We start from the raw sequence: 26,672 nt of genomic DNA, 5'->3' as shown, positions 1-26,672 counted from the left end.
CTCAGTTTTTATTCTTAAACATAGTTGTTTTTTTTCTTGTCGGGTGAGTGAGTGTGTGTAGGGTGATGGGATTGGGAAGGGATTCTCGGGACGGTCATAGCTCGATGGCTCTTTATGTCGGTGCTCTGCCCACGAGGCTATTAGCGCTGACTTTTGGCTGCAGTTTTAGAATGTGATTCACCTTGTAAAAATTTTATGCGACGAGTCGGTGGACCGTTTGCGTATTCATTCCTTGTTTTCTTTAAAAAATAAACTTCTGTAATACATTTGCTGAAAATATATGCTGTTACACACTGATATATCTATACCGTTTCAATGGTGAATCCACACAACCTAAACAATATGTATTTTAGCGTAATTTTAGTGTTGAAACAATCACTTGCTAACTTTTTTTGCGTGTAAAGCTATGTGCAGTTTGAATACATATCCAAATATTCTATATCCGTTAAACCCCAAGACTATTTCAGTGAATAATTTATGGGCCCTTATAAAACAAGCTTCACACATCTGCTTTAAAATCTATCTAAAATGTCCCATTTACTTCTACCGTGACGAATGTAATCTCCAGTTTGGTTTTGTGAAGAAAAAGAGAGCGACCTGAAAAGACTAAATGCCACACACATATGGTTAATTGAGCATACGGTAGTTAAATTTTTTCTTTAATGCTTCTGTAAAATTTTATTGCCTTTTTTTTTAAGATTTGGTTTTCTATTAGTCATACGTAACTGCAGTTATTGCTCATCCCCAGGGTTGTGGACAAGAACGATACCTTAATGTATTCTAGACATAGACCTGCACGCCAGAGACGTACTTTGAAGTGATAGCTAGGGAGCAGAATATCATAGAGACTTTGTCCCCTCAGAAAGCCTGTGGTGTGTCTTTGAGGTGGGGTTTGTGTGTGTCTGTCATCCTTTTCTTTCTCCTCTCTGCATTGTTCATTTTCCTCCTGTCGTTCTCTGGCTCTCGGCTCTCTGTGGTCAGTGGCGCATCGGTGCCTCCTAGTTTCACACTCCGTCTAGCATGTCTCCCTCCTTCTGTCCTCCTCATCCCTTTCTCTCCGTCTTTCCTCTGTGGAGGGATGATAGGAGCGTCACAGCTCTGGAGCTGATCTCGGTTCAGTGGGCACAATACTTTGATGGGTTACTTAAATCACAGCGCCTCGCTGTCAGTGTGCATTTTTTAATATGCATTCGCGCCTTTTAGAAAACTCCACAGGAGCACAATGTGCACTCAGATCCTCTACCGTCTCGCCCGTTTGCCATAACAATTGTACTTGAAATGGGACCTATTCTTACCTATCTATCTAAATTACGAATTTAGCAAGAAAATGGTGAGCGTGTTTAGAAGGGTTCTAAAGATTGAACGTTTTTGTTTTTTTGCATGCTTTAATATTTTTAATGACCGTAGTGCCAAAAATATGACTGTGTGTGTGTGTTAAATAGCTTACGTTAAAATCATATTTTAAAGGTTGCAATAGCAATTTAATTAAAAAAAGTAAAAATTAAAAAAAAAAAAACTTAAGCAAAACATGGTCAGGTCATAGTGTCTGAATAATCTTTGGTCCCAAATTTACAGGTAATCCACTGTATGATGAATTTTTGGGTATAATATGTCTGTGTATTTTTTTTTTTTTATCCTCATTTACATAAATGAACTATACTCTACTGCACCTAAAATATTCCAAATTATATATGGTGTCTGTCAGACACTGTCTGAGTAGTTATTATTTTTATAATATAATATAGAAATTTAATGTAGTATAATATTATAATATGTAAGCATTAAGGCAGGAGAGCCCGAGCTCTTTCTTGAATAATTCACAGCTGCTTGAATAAAGTTGAATAAATAAGCTTTTCCATCGATTACCGAGGATTTTGCAGCATTTGTCCAAATGAAATTCTTAGCAATACATAAAACACAAAAATTACATTTTGATATATTTACGGTAGGGAATGTAGAAAATACCTTCATGAAACTTGATCTTTAGTTAACATCCTAATGGTTTTTGGAATAAAAAACATCTGTCATTTTGAAACAAGACGACAAAAACATAAACAAACGTCACTGCGTATGAATGCTTTTGAGACTTAACCTCCGGTAGACGTCCAAATTGAATAACAGCAGCTACGTCCTTTCCATTTTTTATTTTTATAAAAAGCAACATATGTTTGCTGCGTAAATCAGATGGATTTATTAAAAATGCTAATTCATTCTAGGCCAGCAGGAGGGGTTTTAAGCGCGAGAATTGGAGGTTTCCCTTGTAACGGCTGTAGACTAAGCGCCTGTGAGCTTACAAACGCTGCCTTACATGCAGGATGAAATGAAAACGACATTTTCTAGAGATAGTCGTCTTTCAGAAATACAGTGATGCAAAAACGCCCACGTATCGGTTTGTTTTTTAAGCGTGCGTTATGTGCTCGTGTCTGTTCGGCGAAGCCTTTTAGCCTTTCACAAATAAAGAAATGTATGGGAAACATCCCACAGCACAATAACCTGAGACCAACTTCATTACTCATCCTTACCAACCAGACTGATAAACAAACACAGGCTGGAAGTTAACTTGGGGCCAAACGCGTGTTCGCGATAAAACCGTCTATACGATGCATTGTTGGCTATTGCTACAAATATACCGTGCTACTTAAGAAAGGTTTTGTGCTCCAGGGTCGCATGTAATATATATGTCTTTCAATTCCAGATCTCCCTCCGAAAGCACTCTCCCTCCACCCTCTCTAATCTCCCGTTGCTGCTGAGATGGTACCAGCGTGTACGGGAGCTCCCCAGCGTACTGAGGGCCGCAAAGGATTGTGGGATGGCCCTCCTCGGTCTCAGCACGGTTGACCTTTGCCCTGCCCAGCCGGTGGCCCCACGACCCAGTGCAGCGGAGCAGGAGAGCTCGGAAACGAAGCAAGAGCCCTTCGTCGGGGGCCCACGGCCAACTCTCGGCAAACTGCAAGTAATTGAATTTCACCGACTTTATTTTTCTCCCGCTCTCTCGCTCTCTTATTTTATTCTCCTCATTCCTCTTTCCCTAACTCTTCCCGCTCACGGAAGGAGATTACACATGCCGCGCACAAGCGCTTCTCTTTGCCACTTCACTAAACCTGTCAGTGGTGAAGTCACATAATCCCTAAACAGCGATCTGCTCTCAATACGTTCAGTGCTGTGCTCTCGTCCCTTTACGGCAGCCCTGTGTGCCACTGCGGGCCTGAACCATGATGATAAAGGATTTATGCACTCCAGCGAGGCAGAACAGCAGCCGTACTGACTCGCTCTTAACTGATGGGACTCCCTGCCACTTGATACTTTAAGGAGGCTGGTATTACGGGGCTGTCTGACTCCGACAAGCGCTGCGATTTCTTTCAGCTGTGTGTCTGACGTTCATTAGTTGTGGTAAAGAATATGTGGAGGGTTATAACGGATAAACCTTAACGTATAATGAAATGCTTACATTTATCGTGAAATGTTCTAATCCGTAAATAAAAGAAAGCATTCATGAGATTCAGTTAAAAAGAAATAAATGTGATCGCATAACCAAATTTTATGCTTAAGCAGATCAAAAGAACACGAGAAAAATGAATTCAGGGCACATTTGCTTATTTTTCTTCATAGAAAATAAGTATGATTTTTTTTTTTGTAGTTCTTTGCACTCTACAGACTGTAAATCACAATTATCATCACTGTGTTTATAGTTTATATAGACAAAAAATTATAGAACTGAAGTTGTTTTCCCGTTAAATTTTTTTTTCAGTTCAGTGTTTGTACAGTATACAGTATAAAGTTTTTTTTGTTTTTTTAATTGACTTTTCTTATAACCCCAAAAACAACTGAACAGGCATACAAGCATTTACATTTGTAAAAGGAAAACAAAACAAAATAAATAAATAGTTAAATACAAAATAAAAATAATAAAATAAATAAAAATACATAATATAATAATATTAATAATAAATTAAATAATAATAAAAAAATGAATAAGTTAAAAGGAAAGAAATAAAAATAAATAAGACATAAATAAAAAAATTATAAAATGGAACATAAATAAGTTAGTCACAGACAGTATTTACAACGCCCAAATCAGTACAATACCAAGTAAAGTCTACATTTACATGATATTCATGTATGGTTCCCAAAGCAGATCAGAGTCTCTCCCATTGCCCTTTGCAATATAAGTTAGTATCTCCAGTCCGATACAGTTCAATATCTCTTTTTTTCCACATTTTCAAGGATGGAGCATTCATACTCCTCCAGCACAACGCAATAACTCTCCTAGCTTGAAGGAGGCCAAATCTAGAAGTATGGTCTGTATAGACAGTACTACATGCGTACACTATTTTTTTTCAGCGAAGTTGCATTAAATAAAAAGTCTGCAGTCATAGTAAAGAATATTACATTGTTAAAATCCTGCTCAGCTAGTTGTTCAACCTTGTTTCTAGAGCAATAAATCAGCATATTAAAATAATTTCTGAAGGATCACGTACGGACCGGAGTAATGATGCTGAAAATTCAGCTTTGCATCACAATAAATTTTATTTAAAAATATATTAAATTAACACAGTTCTTTTAAAAATTGTAGTAATATTTTACTGTTTTCGAAATAAATTAAACTTTTAATAAAACTTTTGAACAGTAGTGCAGCTAGGTATTAAATCTTAAGATTTGTTTTTATTGAAAACCTTTCATCGAGAATGAATTGGTATTGTGGCCTTGAAAACAAAGTCTTCCTGCATTAAAAAGAATAATTAAACAATTCTCTCTTTTTTTTTTTTTTTTTTTTTTTGGTCCATTAATTTTTTATTTTAAAAAGTACCAGATTCATTTATCTTCATCGAAACCAGAGCGTCACTTGTTTTCACTGAATTAATAGTTATGGATTATAACAAAACCGTGAAAGAAGTCATTCTATTCTCACAGTTCACCTATTCCCATTTCTCTTCTCTTCGCAAACAGGAGATCAGGTTTTTCAAGCACGTTTGTCCTCGGAGGTGGGCTAACGTTTAACCACGAGTATACAATGGAGTTTGCTCTTAAACAAAAAGATCCATAGTGATCGTATAGCAAGTCAGTCAAGCGTCTACACATCTGAAACATTTAACTATATTAACCTAGCTGCCAAGAAAAACTAATAGCACACTTGTTTTGGGACATTTGCTATGTTATACTCTAAAAAAAACATGTATGTGTGTGTTAATATTCAGTTGATTTTGTTCTTTAAATTGGATTGGGGCCACTATATAATACCTTCTGATAAGGTTTCTTTATCATATATTACTGATATACTGTGTTTTACCCTGTAACTTTGTACTAGTTTGTGGTTTTTCCCACCAACTTTGTAATGCCGTACTTTATACAGTATTGTTTCTTTATGATGAATCGCTTGCTGTAGTCACAGCCCCCCATGTTTCCTCGCCTCTCCAGATAATAATGCACCCATAAGGCTGTATTTCATGAAAAGCTCAGCTTGTGACATCATTACCGTGTCTTGATGAGTGCTCTCTTTTCCCAGGAGAAACCGCCGATTCAGTCCATAACCTCCTGTGCAGTCTTCTGCCTGCTTATTCAATTTCCCAGCACTTCCATAACAGACCTGCTGATTTACCCAGCATCTAAACGGCCCACAAACTCCAACAACACTTCATCGGTGCAGAAATCTGCAGATAATGAGTAAAGAGCCCGCAGTGGTCTCGTACACTTCTGCTGTACGGCTCCCACAGGAGAGGCAAACAGAGTAACAATGCTGGGTCTCTTTTCTGTCTGCCCCGGACCACAATGCTTACAGTCGGGTCCCCAGCAGGTGATAAAAACGGCACAGCTGCCGTCGGGTTTTCGGGCCTGCTGCAGAACTTCTATTTCAGCTTTCCTTGTGTGTGTGTGTGTGTTTGGTGTTTGCCACCTCTGGCATTCAGCAACTATAAATCAGATATTTCCCGTCACGCTAGTGGATATCAATTTGGTGTGTGTGAATGAGCTAGAGCTCAGCAGGCTCTTTTAATGCATAGCAGTCCTCTGGGATTTTCCAGGCTGCGTGCTTTCTGCTTTAGGTCTGCTCTGCAGCTGTTGCTGGTGGCTCATTGCTTTAGAGCAAATGACATTTTCATCCGTGGAGCCAAACCTTATGGCCGGCCTGGATTTGTAATGACAGAGCAGCAAACAGAGATGCACCATCACTAGCTACTGTTTAACAACCAGAACCAGATTTATTCTAAACCAATAACCCAGAATTAATTTGGTTTGTGAATTTGTTTTTGTGTGACTAAAGGCATGGCGCGCAGCAGAGCAGCTATATTTACGTATTATATAGTGCATTTTAGCATGCCTGGAATATTGTGCTGAACAGTCGGAAGCCGGAAGTGGAACTGTCCATTTTACAATTTTGTTTTGGGACCGTGTTGAATAATTTTGAATAATTAGCAGAATTCTTAAATGCTTATTGCTTATTTCAGATAAATTAAAAATGCGCCTGCGTTGCAAGAAGAGAAACTAATTCTATAAATTCTAATGAGAATTTTGCAGGGGTATTAGAAAGCAGTCCATTATTAGACTGGGTTTTTGTTTTTGTACATAGATTTTTTTTTGTGTGTCTTTTCGCTTTATTGATTATGTAATTCTTGACTTTTTGTATGTAGACATAAATAGTCTTTGTATGATGAAATTAATGTTTTAGTATAGATAGAAGGAAATGCAGCCAATGGATAATTTTATATAAATATATGGTTACATTGCCAATAAAAATCTGGTGGTTTCGTAAAAATATTGTGATCATGTTTTGGTTAGTCATATGAGTCAAATTTGCTTTTGTCATCTGTCTGTATGTGTGAATGTCCTTTTACTGTTATCCACCATAATTTTTTGCAGTGTAATAGATACCATGTTAAATCATTTAAAGTGTTTTACTGTAATATGGTTAGAAAACGTAGTTAACCAATGAAAAGATTTTTACTAAAAAAAAAAAAAAAAAATTTTTACAGTGTTTAGTTTCAGATGCAGTCTTTTCTTTAGTCTGACTCTTTAGTCTTCTTTTTACGCTTTTTTTCAACTGAATGGTTGAACTATTTGTTTAATTACTTATTGCCTGTATGTTCTGTCTTCACCCCGTTCCAGATTAGTTTGTTTGGTAGGTCAGGTTATTTTCATCTTGCCAGACTGGGGAAAAATCTCTCATTGCTACAAAAACAAACATTATAGAGTCCAGTATATTTAACACCATATATTTACTTCTGTCTCTCTAGCCTTGCATGTATTATTATTTGGTTTACATCTCATATTTTCCGTTTGGAATAATCAAAATAGTACACATTTTTACCCATTCCTGTAGGTCTCTTTGATGATTAAGTAACTAGGAAAAATGTAAAAATCAATTACAGGACTTCAACCTTTAAAGGAGTTTCTATTGTGCGTTGAACTGCTCCGTAACAGGTTACTGATTTAATTACCACCTTGACTCAGGTGTTCTGAGGAAGTGTGAAAAGTGGTCCGCTTCAGTAAAAAGCTGTTGCCTGGAGGCTTCTGTGGGTAGTTTGTGGTTAAACCTGTGTTTATATGTTCTTTTGTCCTGCAGGAGAGTGGGATAGACGCTGTTTATACCGCTCACCCTTGCCCTTCATGGACAGTTGATTGGGAAAGCCTACCGGCAGCTGTCAACCCCACTGAAGGTAACCTTGAGTGTATTTTCCACACAAAGTGCAAAGCAGCCTTTCACTCTTAACATGTCAGTTGTGATAAGCATCTTTTTGATTCATATATAATATTGAAATATTTGTGCCATTTCAGTAGTCATGCAGCAGATGCATTTAAACAAAACTATTTTACCGACACGCAGAGAGACGTTTTCCCCTTTTTTCTCATTTATTCCTCGTCTCTCTCTATTTCACGTGTCAATAAAATCTCGTCTTATTTCTATCGGCCAATCCTATAAGGACGTTGAGAATAGTTTTTCGCTTTTTTTTTTTTCTTTTTAAGCATTTGAAATTGTAATCCACTATGCCTGACAGGTAATATATTTGTCAAAGAAATAACAGTATTGCTGCTCTTCCTTGGTTTCCTTGATTTCATTTTCAACTGTTGCTGCTTCACACAGTGCCTACAAAGGATGTGGCTTTGATTTGATTTCAGCAATTGATGTAGTGACAGAGTTAATGTATAGGATTGATGGGCATAGAATGAGTCATCTAAAAACTGTTTCGGAGCGTTTTTTTGTCTCTTACATCTACGCATCGCATTGTCTTTTTTAAAGTCAATTATTGCCATACCTGTAGAAATGTGTTTCCGAGCCGAGAATATTCATGACTATCCTGTGTCATGTGCTCTGGGGGTCTTAACTAGCTAGAACAGCAGACAGCTGTTTTTTCACCGGGAATGACTGAGATGCCAATCACCTCACACAGACCATCGAGTGAGCTCTGCGGAGAGACAGAAATCCAGTTCGTTTAAAGAGTCTGGGAACAATCCTCATCGACCCACACCCCTGAGAGCATAATTTACTTGAGTCAAAAGACTACATACAATTCTGGGTGGTAAGAAAGAAACAAACGAGGTACAAAAATAAAAATACGAGGGATGCTAGGGTTTGCTCTTAAGAAATATCATTCCAAATTGTGTACATTTCGAGGGACGATTTTTAAACTAAAATAAAATAAAAACCAAGGCAAAATGTATTATAAAGAAAAAAAAATTACTTACTTAATTTTAAATGTGTTCATTTAAAACATTTTTAAAATTTGTTTCAGCTAGGTGCCAATCCACTATGTCTCATTTTCTTTCTTTCTTTTTTTTTTTTTATTTATTGTTTTTAATTTATTTATTTTTCATATTTATTACAGATCGCTTAACAACAAGATTATACTTACATTTTGGTCTGCTCCTTATGCAAATTATTAATTATATATATATATATATATATATATATATATATATATATATATATATATATATATATATTATTTTTTTTTTTTTTTGGAGCTGTAAACATATTTACAGACTGCATTTCAGTAAGACACTAATAGCACTCCTAAATGTTATCAGTAAGTGGGAGTTGGTTATATTTTTCATTTTGCTGAGCAGTTTCGTTCTTCTGGGTTGCAAAGCCAAGCCGAGGTTCAGAGAGCCGACCCTCAGAGTGTGTTATCGATAGGCTGTGGGGCGGGAGATGGCCGTATCTATGTCACTCATCTTTGAGTACTTTTCTGCATTTATTTATAATCCTTCGTGCTCTGAACTCCTGTGCTCCTGTGTTCGCACACATATCGTGTCTCTCTCAAATAAAGTATGCACCAATAAGGGGCGGTATATCTGATCATGATGCAATGGATTACTGTAATACATTCCAAAAAAATTATATATATAACCTGTAAATTGAAAAGAAAGGAAACAATAAGTGACTGTCTTTATTCTTTCTGTTTTAAAGATCTTTTAATATTCATCAGTCTGTATAATGAGTGTGTTGCAGGTCTGCGTTTTCTGTACTGTTCCCAGCCTCTACATTATCACTTTTCCACAGTTTTACACACCCATTTCTGGAGTGTTTTTGTGATCTTAGGTGTGAACAACCAGTGCTGAAATTGGGGGTTTCATGACACTTTAATTAGTGGTTTCTGAGTACCTTTTAGCCCATATGACTATTATACTGTATATTGTACTGTAAGTTTTTTCCTGCGTAGGCCAGGGTCGAAGGAGAGTTTCATGATTTTTACTTTTTCTCAAAATAATAACTGAATAGCATCCACTTGCATTATCATTGCTTATTATCTGAGGCTTTTAGGAGATTTTCATCTGTTCAGTCCAGTCTGTAATGAAGTTCTATTGGTTAGTTCACATTTGCACCAAACTCCGTTTCCGAGAGGAACTCCCAAAAGAGCATAAATGATTGTCTGCAGTGTGCTGCGGAGACAAAATTCCCTGGATATTTTGATGGTTCATGAGTCATGTTGCCTGTGCCGTAGATTTTCTAGTGTTTTAATGCAGGGCCCTTCAGAGAAAACTTGTTCTGAGAACAAGACACACTCTGAACATAGACACTTAGGTGAACCCCCACATGCAAAAGTATGTTGCTTTTATTTGGTACCATCTTTTCCTTCACTATAGTAGCTCTGTCTGTCAGCACACGCCCACACATGCCTCCCTCTAATGTCTTTTCAAGTGCTGAATTCATGAGCAGTAACAGAGAGAAGGTGTAAAAACAGAGAGGCCTGTTTGTCCTGCTGTTTGTTATGAATCCTCTATCGCTACAGCGCTCCACTAATCGCTTCTGTCGTCTTTCAACAGTCAGGTTACCTGTGGAGTGAAGACGAGCTCCATTGTTATTGGATTGTCATAGTCAGCAACTGTTGGGGAAAGTGTATCAGCAGTCTGCCTGTGCACTTCAGAGCTCTGACTCTTGATTTGTTGCATCTTAACTTTAAAACCAGATTACTCAAGCAGACATTTAGATGTGCAGTCAGCAGATCCTGTCTTCCCACACAAAGGAAAACATAGTCTCCTGATGTTTAAGTGCTAGTCAGTAGAGCTCCAAACTAGAAGATAGTGTAGGAGTGCCTCGAGGCTCCGTTTTAGGCCCCTTCGTGTTGTCGGACTAAACATCCTTGCATGTTTTTCCGACTATGCGTGTAATGACGATAACACCATGTTCCTATAGAACATTCTGAGTGCTTCTCTTGTAATATTTTTACCCACAGTTAGTTGTTTCAGGGTGTGTTAGTTTCAATGTCTGCGTCATTGGATAAGATGTTGGTACGTGGGCATGCCTATAGTGGAGCTGTCGTATGGACAAGATTACGGAGTCCTGTTATATTCGAGAGATTGGCTTCGGCACTGGAGGTTTTGGAAATTTGACATGCTCCATTCCCTAAAATGGCAGCGAATGAATTTTATTTATTGACCGTTTTCTTCGGGAGCCATTTTAGCTAAATATTTAGACGTTTGTGAGACTACATAAATACCACCCACATTTTGCAAACCACCTCCAGAGTGCTGATAAATATTGTTTTAAATTGAGGGCAGTCTGTGGGAGGATTGCATCGCCAGGTGTCTATTATGCAGTTTGTCGAGAGCAGGAGAGAGAACTAGTCGCTGTCACCACTACAGAGCAGAGAAAAGCCCCGGGGGCCACCTGGGAAACGTGGTTGGCAGTGGTGCCTTGAATGTGAATTCATTTCCACTGTCAACACCGGCCCTGTTGAGCATTAAGACACTCCAGTGTGTTTATGTGGGAAGGTGGCGTTTACATGGGAGGTGCATTCCAGATGCGTCTGCCTGTTTTGGCAGCCGCTTGTCTGATATGCTTCACCTCTAGACAGTTTATAGCCATAGAGGAGGGAAGGTCAAATGAAAGCCTCCAAAACCTTCAAAGAAGCATTATTGCTCAGTCACATGATTGAATGACTTAGAAATGACTTCTAAACCCTCAAAGGCACATGCTGTTTTATCTTAAGGAGCTAGAATTTGACAGTTGGCAAACGTTCGGTCAGTACTGGTTTTTAGACGGGGAGAGACCTTCTTGGCTGACTTATAAAAGTGATCAGCACAGTACGAGGCTGGCATGCAACCCTGCAGTAACCTTGCAGACATGACTTTGTTTCTTGGTAACTCAAAATAACCTATGCACCTTGAGACTTGGAAACTGTAGAAGCTCGTTAGATTTCAATCTGTTCTTGCTGGGTTTTTGTGTGTGTGTGTGTGTGTGTGTGTGTGTAATTTGCATCAGGCAGTCTGTAGCAGTGCAGTCTGAGGCAAAGATTACATGCTGCTTTGCCCATTATTGCTCACTTTAGTGGCTTTCTTGTATTAACACATTTAGAAGCATTGTGAAAAATTACTGTAGCTTGACTTATACCTGAATTAGTCAGTGTCGTTGCTCTCACTTCTCAAAGCACCATTCAGAGTTGAATTGAAATGCCTTTTAAGTTCCACTTCAGCTCTTAAATTTAAAATTACAAACATGATGTGGAAATCCAGTTTGAATATCAGAATGTAGAATTGAAATGAATTGAAATTCGTATAACTAATTTTTAACAATAAATGTTTTTTAAAAAAATTTTTTTAAAATAAAGTATGTTCATTTGCAACAGTTATGCTAACAACAATAAAAAGATATTTTTGACATTATAACAGTGACATCTGCTGATGCACATCATACTGCGTTTGTTGTTCCAGAAACATCGCAGTTGAAGACAAGGTAAGGAAATTAAATTGCTCCCTTTTAACAAGTGCATTTTAAGCGGCTAAATAATGACAGACATGTGCTCTGCTCACTCCAGAGTCCCCACTAACAAGGGGATAAGGATGATTGCTTAGATTTAGAAAATGCCCATTAACCCTGCGATACGCAATACTCAAATCTTTACACCCCTACAGAATGCATTACCTTTATTAATAGTTGCATTTCCGAAGGTTCTTCCTCCTATCATTCCACTTTGTGTGGATTGTGGCCAATTCAGTTCAAATTCACACTTCTGGACTGAAAGAGAGCCAAATCTTTGATTCGGAAAATTATCTGTATTCACCAGATAATTAAAGATGTAGGTCCCACCCCCCACACCCCCATGCATGTGCCAGCTACAAATGGCACTTACCCTTCCAGGAGCCGATATTTTGTTCAGTTTGATTAATTGAGCCTCTATTTCTTCGGTTAGATTGGTTCAGTTAATCAATACCAATTAAATGTTGCTGTCAAAGCTGGCTTGCAGTTCTGTTGGTCCCAACTGGAGATTCATCAGCACTTTTTCAACTTGGTAGCAGTTTCAATATAGGCCATACTCCTGAGAGCTTTAAATGAGTTTTACTAATTGATGAAATGTTTGAGTCATGAATTTGAGTGCAATACAGCAGTTTTTATCTTCAAAATGCCATCTAATGAATATTCATGTGTGTCAATTTCTTAACCTGGTGATGTTATTGATTTTCTCACTATATAAAGACGGATTTGGGGTTTTTATATAATTACAAATATCTATCCAATGCAGTGCTTTGGTGCCAATGGTTGATGGTTAATTTAATTTATGCTGGTGTTATAACTTGCAGCCTGGTTACAGTGTGAAACAAGCATCTCTTTTGCTCTCTTCTCAGCGTTTAGATCGTCCTTGTTAATTTTCACGCCGTGTTATTCTATTGTTATCCTGAATAATACATTGGATCAGGCAACAAAGAACCATAAATTACAAGTGTTATTTGCATTTTTTTTCACCCTTCTCATGTCTTGCTCTTCTGCGTTTTCTCTCTTTTTTTTTTCTCTTCTCTTTCGGATTCCCATTTCATACGCGGTGTCTGTAGTTAGCCATCATCCTTCAGATGCTGACCTCTTCCTGTAACTCCTGTCTAGCTGTCAGATTTATTTTTTTCCCTGAATGTCCACTTGGGCATACTGTATTTCTGCTCTCAAATGATTTGCTTTCAAGGTTTTTTTTTAATTTTTTTATTCCATTTGTGCTGAAGACTTAATAAAACCGAGTTTACTTTTAGATTCAGTGAAGTCTGTTTACAAGAACACCAGTAGTCACATTCAGAATTCTTGCTTTTCTCACTTCCTTTATTTTCCACTAAAGATGCATGTGTTAAACTGCAAAAAAAAAGCACCTAATTACCACCTATTCCTTCTAAGGGGCTGTGAAGAGTCTTATCAAGACCTGTTCGGATTATTGATCTATGGTGTGAAAAGAGTTATTTGGTCTTAGCAATATGGGGGCAATGTTGTTCAGCTCTTCAAAAATAAAGCTGCTTGTGTTCTGGGTTTTTAGCCAAATTTATGTCCTTTTTTCATATGCTAAGCCTTTAGCTGCTGACATTTCCTGAGTGGTGTGATACAGGCCTCATTATGTTTAAAAGCATGACGAAGAGCCAGCGTCCTTGTTTACCAAGCACTCTTGTTGAATTGACAGAATGTCAGAATCTTCCACTTTTCCTTCCTTCCTGACAAAATTCTTCTTTACAAGCCATGCGATGACTGCTATAATCTTTTTCAGGGCCCTTTTTAGTTTTATCTACCACAACTTGAATTTATCTAAGATTTTTCCGAATGCGTTGCAGTCAGCGAATTGCACACCATTTTTTTTTTTGTCTACATCACAATGCAGGTGCGAAAAGATGGATGTAGGTCATTCTTGGAATGTGCCGAGTGTATTTGCTGTCTTCAGGTGTGACAGCTATTTCCTGGAGTTCAAACATCCATCAACGTCAGTTCAGGGAGCCAGTGCTTCACCTGAAGTTCTCTGTTGAATGATAACATGATGGTAAAGGCAAGATAGATGCCTCAATTTCAGTTCCTCTGAGTTTTTATTCCTATATCACACTTTGAACAAAACTTTGCACCAAGGTAAGTAAGAGTCCCCATGATGGAGTTTATGGAATGAAACGGAAGCGTAAACGCATCTGGTGCATTTACTCCTCCACCCTTTGTAAGTGTCTCATGGCATCTTACAGACATGTCTTCTTAGGGAAGTCAGCACGTCTGTTTTTACAACACCCTCACAACTCGAGTGTGAATGTGAAACTCTCTGGTATGGCGGAGATGTGTTAGACAAACAGAACAACTATTGTGCACATTGCTGTGGAACAATGTAATCTCTGACGTGTTGTTAGAAGGTGGCGTAAGGGCGGTGTTCAGTTTCAGAGGCTGTATTTACATGTCTCCAGACTAGGCATGTGTATGTTTTGGCGGCGTCTTTGTCTGACATGAGCCCACATACTGAAGGTACGCATGAGGACATCGGTGTTATCATAGTGGTGTTGGATTGGGTGTTAAATACAGATTATTTCCTGGGAAGTAGTGTAGTGTTTGTTGATGTATAGGGGTGTATGGGTGTTCCCAAATAAACGGCTTTACCGTAACACCTAGCGTATCTTGGCTTTTATGGCACCTCTTCTTAAACTGGCAATTTATTTAGAGTTGAAAAGCAAGATTTAAAATGGTCATCAGATGCAAAATTCACTTCATAAGTTGTTTGAATATACATGCGCGTACACATCCATTCTATAAAGATAAAAATACACAGTGTGTTCTTTTTTTGTAATAAAAAGACATTTTCAAGGAAAATATTCTAGAGGACGTTTTTTGTTAAATTGACTGCCATACATTTTTCTTGTCTGTAGATGTGGATGTAGATGTTATCTTGACCTCACATCTAAAAATCAGCATTTGACTGATTTATTCCTAGTCGATCTGAATAGTTTTGAGGTGTAATGAGCTAAATTATTTGTTGGGTAAGAGCGATCCATGATCCATATTAAATCTGTTTATTAAATCTTTATTTTCTAAAGGCAGATTTGTATATACTGTAATTCTTTTAGGTGTGTAATTTAACATATATGTTGTCTTTTTCCGAAGTGGAAAATTTCTGTGAATTACATTTATATTTTATGGAGTCATTATTTAATAAATTCAAAGTCCTTCATTATTCATTAAAATCCATTATAAGGCCAGTTGAGTAAAGTCGTTCAATCTGTCTTTTTTGCTTCTACATAATTCAAATAATTACCAAGTGTAATTCAGACTGGGATTCTGTGGTTTGTTTTGTCTGTCATTCTATTACAATTAAATTCATAAGGGGAACATATTTCCTTGCACACTGCCTTGGATAAAATGTAACTATTATTCCTGCTAATTTGACAAATGTAGGGGAAGTTTTGCAATAATTTTAACAACTTTCATCATGAAAACTGAAAAGCCTTTGTCAAAAACTTGCTGTAGAACAATTTTCTGGGGGGTGAAGTGAGATTTTCAGCCACAGCGCTATCCGTAAAGAGTCCCATGTGGCTCTTGGAATACCTAGGCTCTAGCGTCTATAAAGATTCTCTGTTTTCTTTCTCAGATGGAGATCATTTCCCAGGCCTCCCTTAAATCCTGACTTAAAGCTGGGCTTCTCTGCTCCGTGCACATCTCTCTGTGAGAGTAAAACATTTCTCGATCGGATGGTTCCTGTCAGAACTGGAATCATTCTGGCTGAAAGGGCATAAATCCCAGCAGGCTTTTGCTCATTCTTGCTTCTGCATTCAGCTACCCAGGTGGGTCTCACTTTTGGGCGTTTTTTTGTCAAATAAGAATCCGGGCCTTGTCTTGGCATTTCAGATGTGTGCAGTGAAATGAAGTTGCAAAGTCTTTTGGAGAGAATGAAGGGTTGCACACATCACGTCGTATTTTCTTCTCGCTCTGCCTAATGGCTGTTCTGTCTGGCTTTTTTGGTTCACTAATAAACCGATTCTCTATCTGACAGCAGACTGCCTGAAGATGGGTCTACTTTTTCTTGCTCGGCGTCACTCTTCTCCTTCTTAATGTCTTTGAAAGAATGAGAAGCGCACGTCCATCAAAACCAAGAAGGTCCATAATAGCAGGTGAAAGCTGGTGTTGGAACCGTAGAAGTATGTGATTGTGACCTTTCCAAGCAACTATCCTGAGCAGAGACGTCAAAAACTGCAGACAAGGATAGACATTCTTTCCTTTTCAGAGCCTTCAAAAGCAAATTGAGCATTTGAAAACACCTACTGTAATGCAAGAAATGGTTTATATGTCGCGTGCTAAAATCATGCTAACCTGATTTTTTGATCTTACCATAATCCCGAGCTGCTTTTTGTTTATTTACTGTGAAACGGCGAGTGAAGAGGCAGTTTCCCCTCTTTTCACGCAATGTTCTTGTAAGAGCAAATTGTGTTGGGGGAGAAAAAAAGAAAATTCTCTCCAATTGCCCAAGAGCAATTTGAGATTGAGGTTTTGCAGTTATTTTGGCTGTCTTCAGAAACTCTGCAGTGATTTTGGTTGCCCTCAGAGCGGCGGTCACGGAACATCATGTTAGGATGTGAAACACTTTTCTTTTCACAACCACCTATGAAGAATCGGAACGAAGAGCGTCAACAATGTCTGATCTCGATCATCGGAGTCTTTCCTTCTGAACAGTTTCCTGCTGAAGGTTAAATTATAAGTGAAAACTTTTTCTTCAGTTCTGTAAGAGTTTTATCTGTTCTGTGAGCACAGGCTTAAGTTTTTACGACGTCTCTGCCTGTAAATTTGCGATGAACAATGTTTGCAGTTTGAGATGGTCAGCATAATTAGGTGCGTTTTATGAGTCCACGTCTCCTTGTAACTGCATTTGGAATTGACTGTAGAAGCTTTATGGCTTTGTAAATCTCTCAGTATGTCATATGTGGCTTACAAACCTGAACATGTACTTTTCTGAGAGAATTTTAGATTCCAGCACCAGTGTTCAAACTTAAACAAAATACTTATATATGAATTATATATTGGTAGAGTTGGGGTACTCTGCCTCGTTCTCGTACTCAAGTCCAGTCCCAAGTACTTTTTTTTCTTAAAAGAGCTCAGACTTGCCATAGGCTCAGACACCCGCTTTACACAAAAAGTTACTGCAAAATGCCAGTCTTGGAGACTATTCGTGTAAATGCATTCGGTTTTGTTTTAAATGAACTTAAAGAGTTGGGAGTATTTGATCTATCTCAGCCTGTCCTTTCATTTTTGACATTCTAAAACCTGTTTCACTCTGAAATATGTCACAATACATAAATCAATTCAGCCATAACTTCTGTTAAATGACTTTAAGTTTGCTAAGCAAAGAAGGAGACTAATTATTAATCAAAAATTTAAATGGCGAGATGCAATATATGTTTGCGTTTGTTACATTTAAATGGACATTGTGTTTTTGTAGTTGTAAGGATTAAAACAATGTTAAGTTACCAATAAATAATAGTTTTGTTGGACTTGGCTGTCAAGCTTGTCTCCGACTCGGACTCGTCTCTCGATTGGTTAGACTTGGACTTGAACCCAACACTATACATTGCATTACTGTATGGCAGTGTCTCTTAATATTTATTTTTAGTATTTAAACTCAAAGCTACTAGTATTCAAATGTGCTTCATTTTGCAGAAACTAGTAGTATATTAAAAACAATTAAATAAATGTATTTTAAATAATTAAGATGTCTAATTACAAAAGTTTCAATAACTGAATATCAGTACCAGTATTTTGTGATTTTTCTTTAACTTTATTAATTTTTAAACTTCTAGAAAGAATCAGTATCCACGGTAAATATTTTAGAGCTTGACATATAGTATTTAATTTTTAATTCAATTTTATTTTCAATGATTCTTTAGGATTTCCAAGACATTGGAAATTTCCTATTTACTAAATAATGTATATAGATAATTAATAAATTCTTTTCATCATTTCTCTGTATTTTACCTCATTTCTAAACGCATTCTTATTTGATAAGTACTTTTAAGAGATCCCTAATGGTATTAAACATTGTTTTTTTTGTTTTTTTAAGGCACAAATGGGCCCATCTTGCTTTGTCTGAGAGCTTAAAGAATGTTCTGGAACTCAAGTTTCAACAAAGGCATCCCTGTTTACATTGTGATCTCCGAGATATTGTCGTCCGCAGCACAAAACATTACTGATGGATGCCTGATAAGAGACCTTCAGCATATAGAGCAAGGAAAGAGTTTTGAATAGATTTGCTCAGCAGGACCAAACTTTGCTCACTTATCCTTTGGGCTTTTCATGCAGGTTTCCTTCTGTTTGTTTTATTGCTGAGGTTTCTGTGTAAATCCTGTGCCCCTGTGAGGACAGACTGACCTGTGTCGGTTCCACCGAGGGACGATCTGAAGTGTTTTGGAGGGAAAACAAAAGCAGACACCTCGCCAAGTGCAGTACGTGAGCGGAATAAACCCTGACTCTAATTGCTCGTTGTCACCGTGAGAATGAAGGTTCCGTATTCCTTTATTACCCTTTTTTTATTTCGTTGCCCTTCCACAAAAAGCTGCTAAGTCAATAACGGGTTGCACTAATCATGCTGCCATCTTTACTAATGAGTCTCCCTATATTGGTTAACCTCAGAGTCACTTGATGGAAGCGGCTCCGAGCTTCCGTTAACTTCCCCACAGCCTTCCCACACAATCCGCGTGGGCTCCCTGGGAACGTGAGCTCAGCCAGATGGGCTGCACCAGCGCTGCCGCTCATGCTTTATTATGGACGTGTTCGCCATACAGCTGTTGTTTTTCTCTCTCAGCAAATGTGTCTGTCTCCAAACGAGAGCTCAGGGCTGGGGAGAGATTGCCGGCTGTGCCTGCCTCGTCCCCACAGCTCTTCCAGTTTCCTCTGAACAATGTAATCGTGGAGGCGCAGGCCTTCGGTTTGTCAGAAAACAGCCTTCCTGTCATACTTCATGTGTACGTTCTCTTTGAAATCACTAAGAGGTCGTTAAAAGGCCGTTAGATGGTTCAGTTGAAAACGTCTCTGCATTCCTGGAAAATGACCCGCAGGCTGCGTAAGCATTCAATAACTAATGCTCATTTTTGTATCTCGTTTTTTTCTTTTTGTCTGGGTTGACTTGTAGAATCATTTGATATTATGGTATACATAATTTGCTGTTTTTGCTCTCTTTTTTTTTATCAAATATCACCGCAAAACCTTTGTTTAGGACGTGAAGTATGGTAGTCCCATGCTAGTCCAGTAACAAAAAGTACTACATAGTTTATTTTATGATTTTTTTTTATGATGGGAGAAAGTTTCAGAGGCAGTGTTTAAACATGATTTACACAAGGTGAGGTCGTTTTTAGTTTTCAGCGTGTAAATATTTTGGAAGAAAATCCTGTGTGCGGCCTTTAGTGTTTAGTGACACATTATGCTTTTGATGAGTAATGTTCTTGTTGAATGAAAGTATCAATTTCTTAAAAAAATATAAATGTTTAAATATTTAGGCAGCTGTATTTTATTTTATAATTTTGTATTTATTCGTTTGTTTTATTTTTAAACATAGTTTTTGACTATTTGAGTTTTCCAAAATTACTTTTGATGATATCTTTTTTTTCCTTTCAGTATCATGGCTTGTGTTTTAATGCAGATGTTTGTGTGGTTAATCTTTTAGACTTAATTTAACAGAGCCGCGTCATGATGTCTTCCTGGAGTGTCTCACAGACGCTGGATAATGCAAATATGCTTTCAAACTCTTGTTTGCCTACTTTTGAGAATTAACCTTGTATGCGATTGACCTCAATGTGTCAGTATTTGAGAAGTAGAAGTGTTTTTTTTTTTTTTTTTTTTTTTAGCTCTGAAGATAAAATGTCAAAAAAGCAATTAATACAAATTTGACCTGTTTCTAACCTCCTCGTGGCTCTGTTACTTTCCATCTCGCAGCATTCCATCTTGAGCTCAGATTTCACTGTTTTGTGCCATGGCATAGTATCCAGAACAACAAGAACAAAACATTTGTTTCGTAAATGAGAAAAATGCCAATTGAGCTCAAGTCTTTGAGGTTTGGCTCAGTTCTCTGGGAAAGTACAAATCTGTATATTTAAGCAAAAAATGGCACATACGCCTTTTTTGTATGAAAGGATTTATAGGCTGAGATGCCAGAATGTGAGCAAACTGTGGCTTGTGTTGAAATCCTCTTAGTTCTTTAATGCTTTAGAGTTCTTATTACCTAATTACACTTCCTAATTAGTGTGTGTGTTCTCATTTGTGTATTACAGTGTTAACGGCATATATTGTGAAGAATAGAATGAAGAAGAAACAAAAACTAAAACTGCATTAGCAGCATAATACGTTAAAGGAATAGTTCACCCAAAAATGAAAATTACCTCATATTTTACTCACCCCGAAAGCCATACTAGGTGTATATGACTTTCTTTTTTCAGACAAACACAGAGGTTTTTAAAAAATGTATTTCATTCTATTCTTTTTATAAATATTTTTGTTACAAAAACCCATCGATCTGCTTCAGAGGATATGGGATAACCCCCCGAAGGCGTATAGGTTTTATGTTACAGTCCTTGCGGATATATCTGATTTACGGCCGCTATCCACCCACATTACCAAGCTTGGAAGAGCCAGGATACGTTTTTTTTTTTTTTGTCTGAAAGAAGAAAGTCATATACACCTAGGATGGCTTTGGGTTGAGTAAAATATGGGGTAATTTTTAGGTGAACTGCTTTTTTAAGTTATAATACTAATTGATGTAGACGTGGCCCACCAATAAGGTGCTTCTTTTATAGTTCATGAAAGGCGGATTTGGAAAGCAGTGATTGATGCATGACCACATTTTCCTTTCAAGGGATCTGAGGACATGGACTTCTGCCTTTTATGTATTAACTCTGTATATTTTGTTCCAACTCCCATTTGCTCACCGAATCTGTGACTGTGAATAGTTAGCAGAGGAAAGCAGCCTTGAGGATGTCCTCCTGAACAATTCTTGCTTAAATACCTTCATTCAGGCCTCTTCTCATCTCGCAAACACAGATGTAGCCTCTTGAACACTCTATTCTGATCGTCCACTCGAGGGGCCTGTTTTCGTCTGCTTTTGTGTCTTCCCCTCCCCTGCTTGCGAGCACACATTCACACTTTACAACAGAAAGGAAGGAAATTGAGGTCTGGATTGCTGGAAAATATTCTCCTGTCGGTTCGCTGGCTGGAAGGCTATTGGAAGCTCTTATAAGCTGAGTTATGTTGAAAAGAGAGATGCTGTTTTTCATTTTCCCTTCCTCTGTTCTGTCGGTTTTCAAAATGCTGGTTCAGTGGGAGCGCCGCACGCTGCAATAATTTGCTGTTCTGAATCACATATTGATTCACTGCTGTTTAAAAAGTTTTGGATCTGTAAGATTTCTTCTACAAATAAATGTAGCCTTGGTGACCATAGTATGCCTTTTTTTAAAACCAAGTGCTAATTACATTTTATTTAATTTTAGATTTGATATTATTATATCTTTCAACATTGCATTGATTCAATAACACTTAAGTATGTTTTCTTCTTATATTATCTCCTACGGTTTAGTTTGTGGGAAAATTGGTCTCTTAAACCAGCATTGTAAGGTAGCTGATAAAACCATCCCTAAAGATCAATAAATTATTGTGCATTATGGTTGTGGTTGTGGTTGTTGTTGGTGATATCATTCACAGGTAGGATATAGGTGAGAAAAGTCAGTTTATTGAAACAGTCTGTTCCTTTATTAATTGAACTGTCACATAATATATGAAAAGGCACATAAATAAACATGGATTTATGATGGTGTATGATTGTATCAGTGCAGCTCTGATTGGACCTCATGGTCTTTTCTTATTTGTTTCACCCTTTCTCTATCCAACATACTGTATAGACACCATTGCTTGCGTCTCGTCTCAATCATCAATGTCTGTTTGTCTCAAAGGACCGCAGGGGGTTGTGAACCAAACCTGGCTATCTCGGGTAAATTAAAAACTCTGCCTGATCAATATATCTCATTATTCGATGAACGTCTTTCTGCTTGGTTTCTCCTTCATCCATCCCTCCCAGCGCCAGAGTTTTCTGTCGGCAGAATGCAGCTTTTGTATAATTTAATCAGTATGTTTTTTTCAGAGTTACATTTTTGGTGTAGTGTTTCATTCTTTCTATCTTGGTTTCTTTGTCTTTGTTGGTTTATGATTGTATATTTGCTTACTGTAATTAGTTTTTCATTTAATACAGTTACACACAGAAACATGGTTTAAAATGTTTGGGTACAACAGCTTGTGCTCGGAGCAGTATCCTTAAAAGAAAATACGTCCTTTTAACGGGAAACTGTTCCAGGGACAAGCTGTTGTACCCAAAAGTGTAAAATTTGAAGATTTGCTTATTTATTTTTTTATCCTTTTTGCCTTTTTTTGACTGGCGAGAGGACAGCATGTTATTGAAAATGAGATGTGATGAGGAAAATGACAGTCTCATTTGTAAAATGGATCGCTATGGACTGTGAGCCAGTGATGGGTTTATAGCTAATATAAATATGTGGACATAAGCCACTTTTTTATTTATTCAATTCTCTACTTTTCTGTCCCAGTCACGTAAATTTTAATGAGCTTCTTTTGGACTTGTATAAGCTAAATAGCTAATCTGGATGTGCTTTTAATAAATTACAATAATCAGCATATCACAATACCATCGTTTTAGCATTCTAATCTAGCATTCTATATATATATATATATATATATATATATATATATATATATATATATATATATATATATATATATATATAATTTGTTAATCGGAAGGATTGCAGGTTTTCAGAAGCATTTGATCCTCTTGATGTGCGAGAGATGGTTTTTTTGACGGCCCGCCGACATTCCTCTGGATTTCTGCCTCTCAGAGACTGCTCTCGGTTAATGAGTTACATCTTCACTGCATACCACGTATCTGCTGCACTCTGATAGCACTCAATCCCGTTAGAGAAAGACAACACATTCAAATTCTATAGGCGTCTTTTTGCAAACAAATCGGCCTGTTTGTCTTATCTTCCTTACCTGAGCCTGATTGATTCTTTTGTTGCCTGTCAGAATCATAGACGTTAATTATCAGGCGTTGATAACACATGATAAACAAAATGGTACAAAGCTTTGTTAGGCTGTTTTGTGGTTTGTTTCCTATTTGGCTCCAGGTAGCACTTCCGCTCTCATCTGAGAGTTGTGCATAAAATGAGCGCAGCGGTGCACAGCAGACGCGTCTGTGATTTATATTACATTGATGGTGTTTCTTCAACGCAGCTTGAGCACTCGCTTCAAAACAGGAAATCTGCTGCAAATTTATTCCCCGTGGCAGAGAGTGTGGCTGTGTGAAAACAGCCTTCAACTCCAATTAAAGTTTGAGACGACTTGAGTGGCTAGGAAAAAAAGGTGTAAAAATGTATTTTCGAGTGCTTTTAACGTTTCTCACACAGCCGTTGAAATAATTCAATCCGTTTAATCACAGCTGAAAGTGGTGCGTGGCGGTTCTCTGTTCAGTTTGTCAACTGTGTATGAATGCTAAATGTAGCCAATGGCATTTTTAGGTATTCATTAGCTTGTTTATACTGATGTGAAGGACAAGACAAACAAAGTAACAAGTGAATGCTTCTCATTACAAGACATCCACATTAGTATTTATTAGCAGTTTTTATGATACCTAACAAACATACCCTACCTTGACCCTTTATGTGTTCAATAACAATGCATTTCATGTTTAGTTTTTGTGAATATGCATAATAAATATACAATGATTTTTTCAGTTGTTGTTTAGTATATTAAAGGTGCGACGGATCACAAAACTCCCGGTTTCAGATCATACTACGGATTTTGAGTGACGGATTGGATCATTTCTAGGATCAACAAAAAAGTTGCTTTTCATTTATAACCTTACTTTAAGGATTTCTATACCCCAGCAGAAAGTACTAGCTGAACGTCTAAAGTCAGTAATACAACAAGAGCAATTGCACACATTACAAGCGTAGATGAACAGCCTACAACATAAAATTATAGGCTATACTGTATAAAGACAGTAACAGTAGTTTTCAGGCGCAGAAGTGTAATAGAGTGTAAAACAGTGTTACGCTTACTACACAAGTTAAATACTGATTCATCACAGCTTAATTAACAGCTGATGACATGGATATAACCTACTGTGTTTACCAAAAAACTGTCCAAAACAGGCATTTTCACATAACTGTGTGAAATATCTCATCCATCCATCCATCTCAATTCATCCATCTCTCTTTTTTCTCAATTCATCCATCTCTCTTTTTTTCTCAATTCATCCAATTCATCCATCTCTCTTTTTCTCAATTCATCCATCTCTCTTTTTCTCAATTCATCCATTTTTCTTTCTGTCTGTCCATCCGTTGATCTGTCCTTCTATCTTTCTGCCCATCCATCCATCATTAGTCTATCTATCCATCTCTCTTTCTCTCAATTCATCCATTTTTCTTTCTATCTATCGGGTGTGAGTCCCAATTCGACGGCAATGCAAAACACTTCCATTTCCATTTAGTCATTTAGCAGACGCTTTTATCCAAAATAATTTTCACCATCATAGAGTTAAAAGTTAACAGTTAATCATAAATCACGTGTGTGGACTGATCATCTATGATCCGTTGCACCCCTGCTGCATTCATTATATTTGTTTCCTACATATCTTTACTTGTCTCTATAATCCTTCCACCTTTTTCATTTCTTATATTAAAAAAACTATAGAAACTTAAAACATTTTCTGCTGTAAAAAAAAAAAAAAAAACAGCTGAAACCAGCCTAAAATGGTTGACTGACCTAACTGGTTTCGCTAGTTTTAGCTGGTCTCCCAACCTGACCAGATGAGTGTCAAAAAAACCCCTCTAAAACCATGCATGGGTTTATTTTGCGATAACCTGCTAACTGTACATTACCGAATGTATCTAGCTTACTCTAATATTTCTAACGCGGACACTCATTTTAATTGTGGCTTTTTGTTAAGTTTTAGTGCGTCGCAGTCTTAACATTCACTTTTCTCCAAAGGTAAGATGTCAGACGCCCGCGCCGTGCGCAAACAACAGCAGCTCAACAACCTGGTTGCCATGGTGATGGAGCAGGCCCGCCACGGGCACACGGTGGTGGATTTCTGCAGCGGGGGGGTAAGTTGCCTTCTGACATTTTAAAAACGTCTTGGACTTGTTTCTGTTTTCTTACGAGAGTCTACATGTGTGTCAGTAAGCATCTGTTCTCCTCCCTTGTCACCTCGTGTAATGTTAGGGAGTGCTCTTGTTATTCTGCGCATATATATAAGCCCTGCGAGCAACAGGTCAATATTCTGATGGGCGTCTGTGTTCTCGTCAGCAGACTTTGATCTGACGAGCTCTTTAAAGTCTGCTTCTCCAAGATCTTCTGCAGCTTTCTCTTTGTTTGTTTTCTTAGGGGCACGTTGGGATTGTTTTGGCGTACACACTTCCTAAATGTCAGGTAAGACTTTCTGATTTGTTCAAGTGTAGCAAGTTCAAGTTAAAGGAGTCAAAGAAGAGAAACTAAATCTGTCTTCCTCCCTGGTGACCTCATTTGTAGACATTGGAAAAATAAACTGATTCCACACTGTTGTTGGGTTTTTTTTTTTTTCCCCCAAAAGACCTTGTTGGGAAGATTGTACTTTAACTAGCGCGAATGGGAAAATCAGCTCTGCATTAGAATACTCTTTGAGCACCAATACACCTTTGATGGTTCAGTGGATTATTAGGTAGTCATTTAGTACTTCGTTTTCTCTCCTGATTTGCTTTCCTTCTGATAAAAAGGCTTTTCAGAGAAGAGCAGTTTGAGAATCACTGAGCAATTTGGCAATGAACCAGTAAACTGTAAAAGATATGGTGAAAAATGTCTCCTTTTTTGTTATCAATCAGGTTATTCTTATTGAAAATAAAGAGGAGTCACTGGTCAGGGCCAGAGACCGAAGCGCTCAGCTTGGATTGACAAACATTGGCTTCATCCAGACAAACCTTGACTATTTCACTGGAAACTTTAACATTGGGGTAAGCAACACATTTTGTTGTACAGATGCATGATGTTTGTCTGTAAAGAATAAGACCAAAATCGTGTTGCGGTAATGTTTTGTGTGTGTGTAGGAAGTGGTTTCTATCTAGAATTTATGTTCTTGTCATAAATCATACTATGTCAATGAATGTAATACAGTATTGGTTCAAATTCTTCTATTTTGCTTATATGATGCAGATTTTCTTTAATGATTAATAGGGATGTAAATTGTGATGATTTAAAGGTGCTGTGGAATATAAAACTATATACTCAGCATAGTTAATTAATAACCATTGTGTACATGGAAATGCCTCAAACACCAATGTTTCCCCAAAAAAAGACCAGTCGCCAGCCGAAACCATCAGAAGTTCTGCAGGTATCGTGAAGAAACAAGCGAAGACAATAGCGAAAGCGGGAGATCAGGGAAATAAATGTT

The 26,672-nt window shown here is 37.6% G+C and overlaps 1 protein-coding gene across 1 annotated transcript in view; it reads left to right on the top strand.

Annotated features, from left to right (window-relative positions):
- LOC122349000 (glutathione S-transferase C-terminal domain-containing protein-like) overlaps positions 1–26,672 on the top strand; it is a 39,161-nt gene that overhangs the window by 2,799 nt on the left and 9,690 nt on the right. Inside the window, 5 exon segments of the mRNA XM_043244925.1 lie at positions 2,696–2,953; positions 7,556–7,649; positions 25,238–25,353; positions 25,634–25,678; positions 26,107–26,235. Of these exon segments, the coding sequence (XP_043100860.1) occupies positions 2,696–2,953; positions 7,556–7,649; positions 25,238–25,353; positions 25,634–25,678; positions 26,107–26,235 (642 nt within the window).

The sequence above is a fragment of the Puntigrus tetrazona genome, chromosome 1, assembly GCF_018831695.1.
Source record: "Puntigrus tetrazona isolate hp1 chromosome 1, ASM1883169v1, whole genome shotgun sequence".
Taxonomy (NCBI): domain Eukaryota; kingdom Metazoa; phylum Chordata; class Actinopteri; order Cypriniformes; family Cyprinidae; genus Puntigrus; species Puntigrus tetrazona.
The sequence above is the reverse complement of the archived record's forward strand: the minus strand, read 5'-3'. Positions and strand labels throughout refer to the sequence as shown.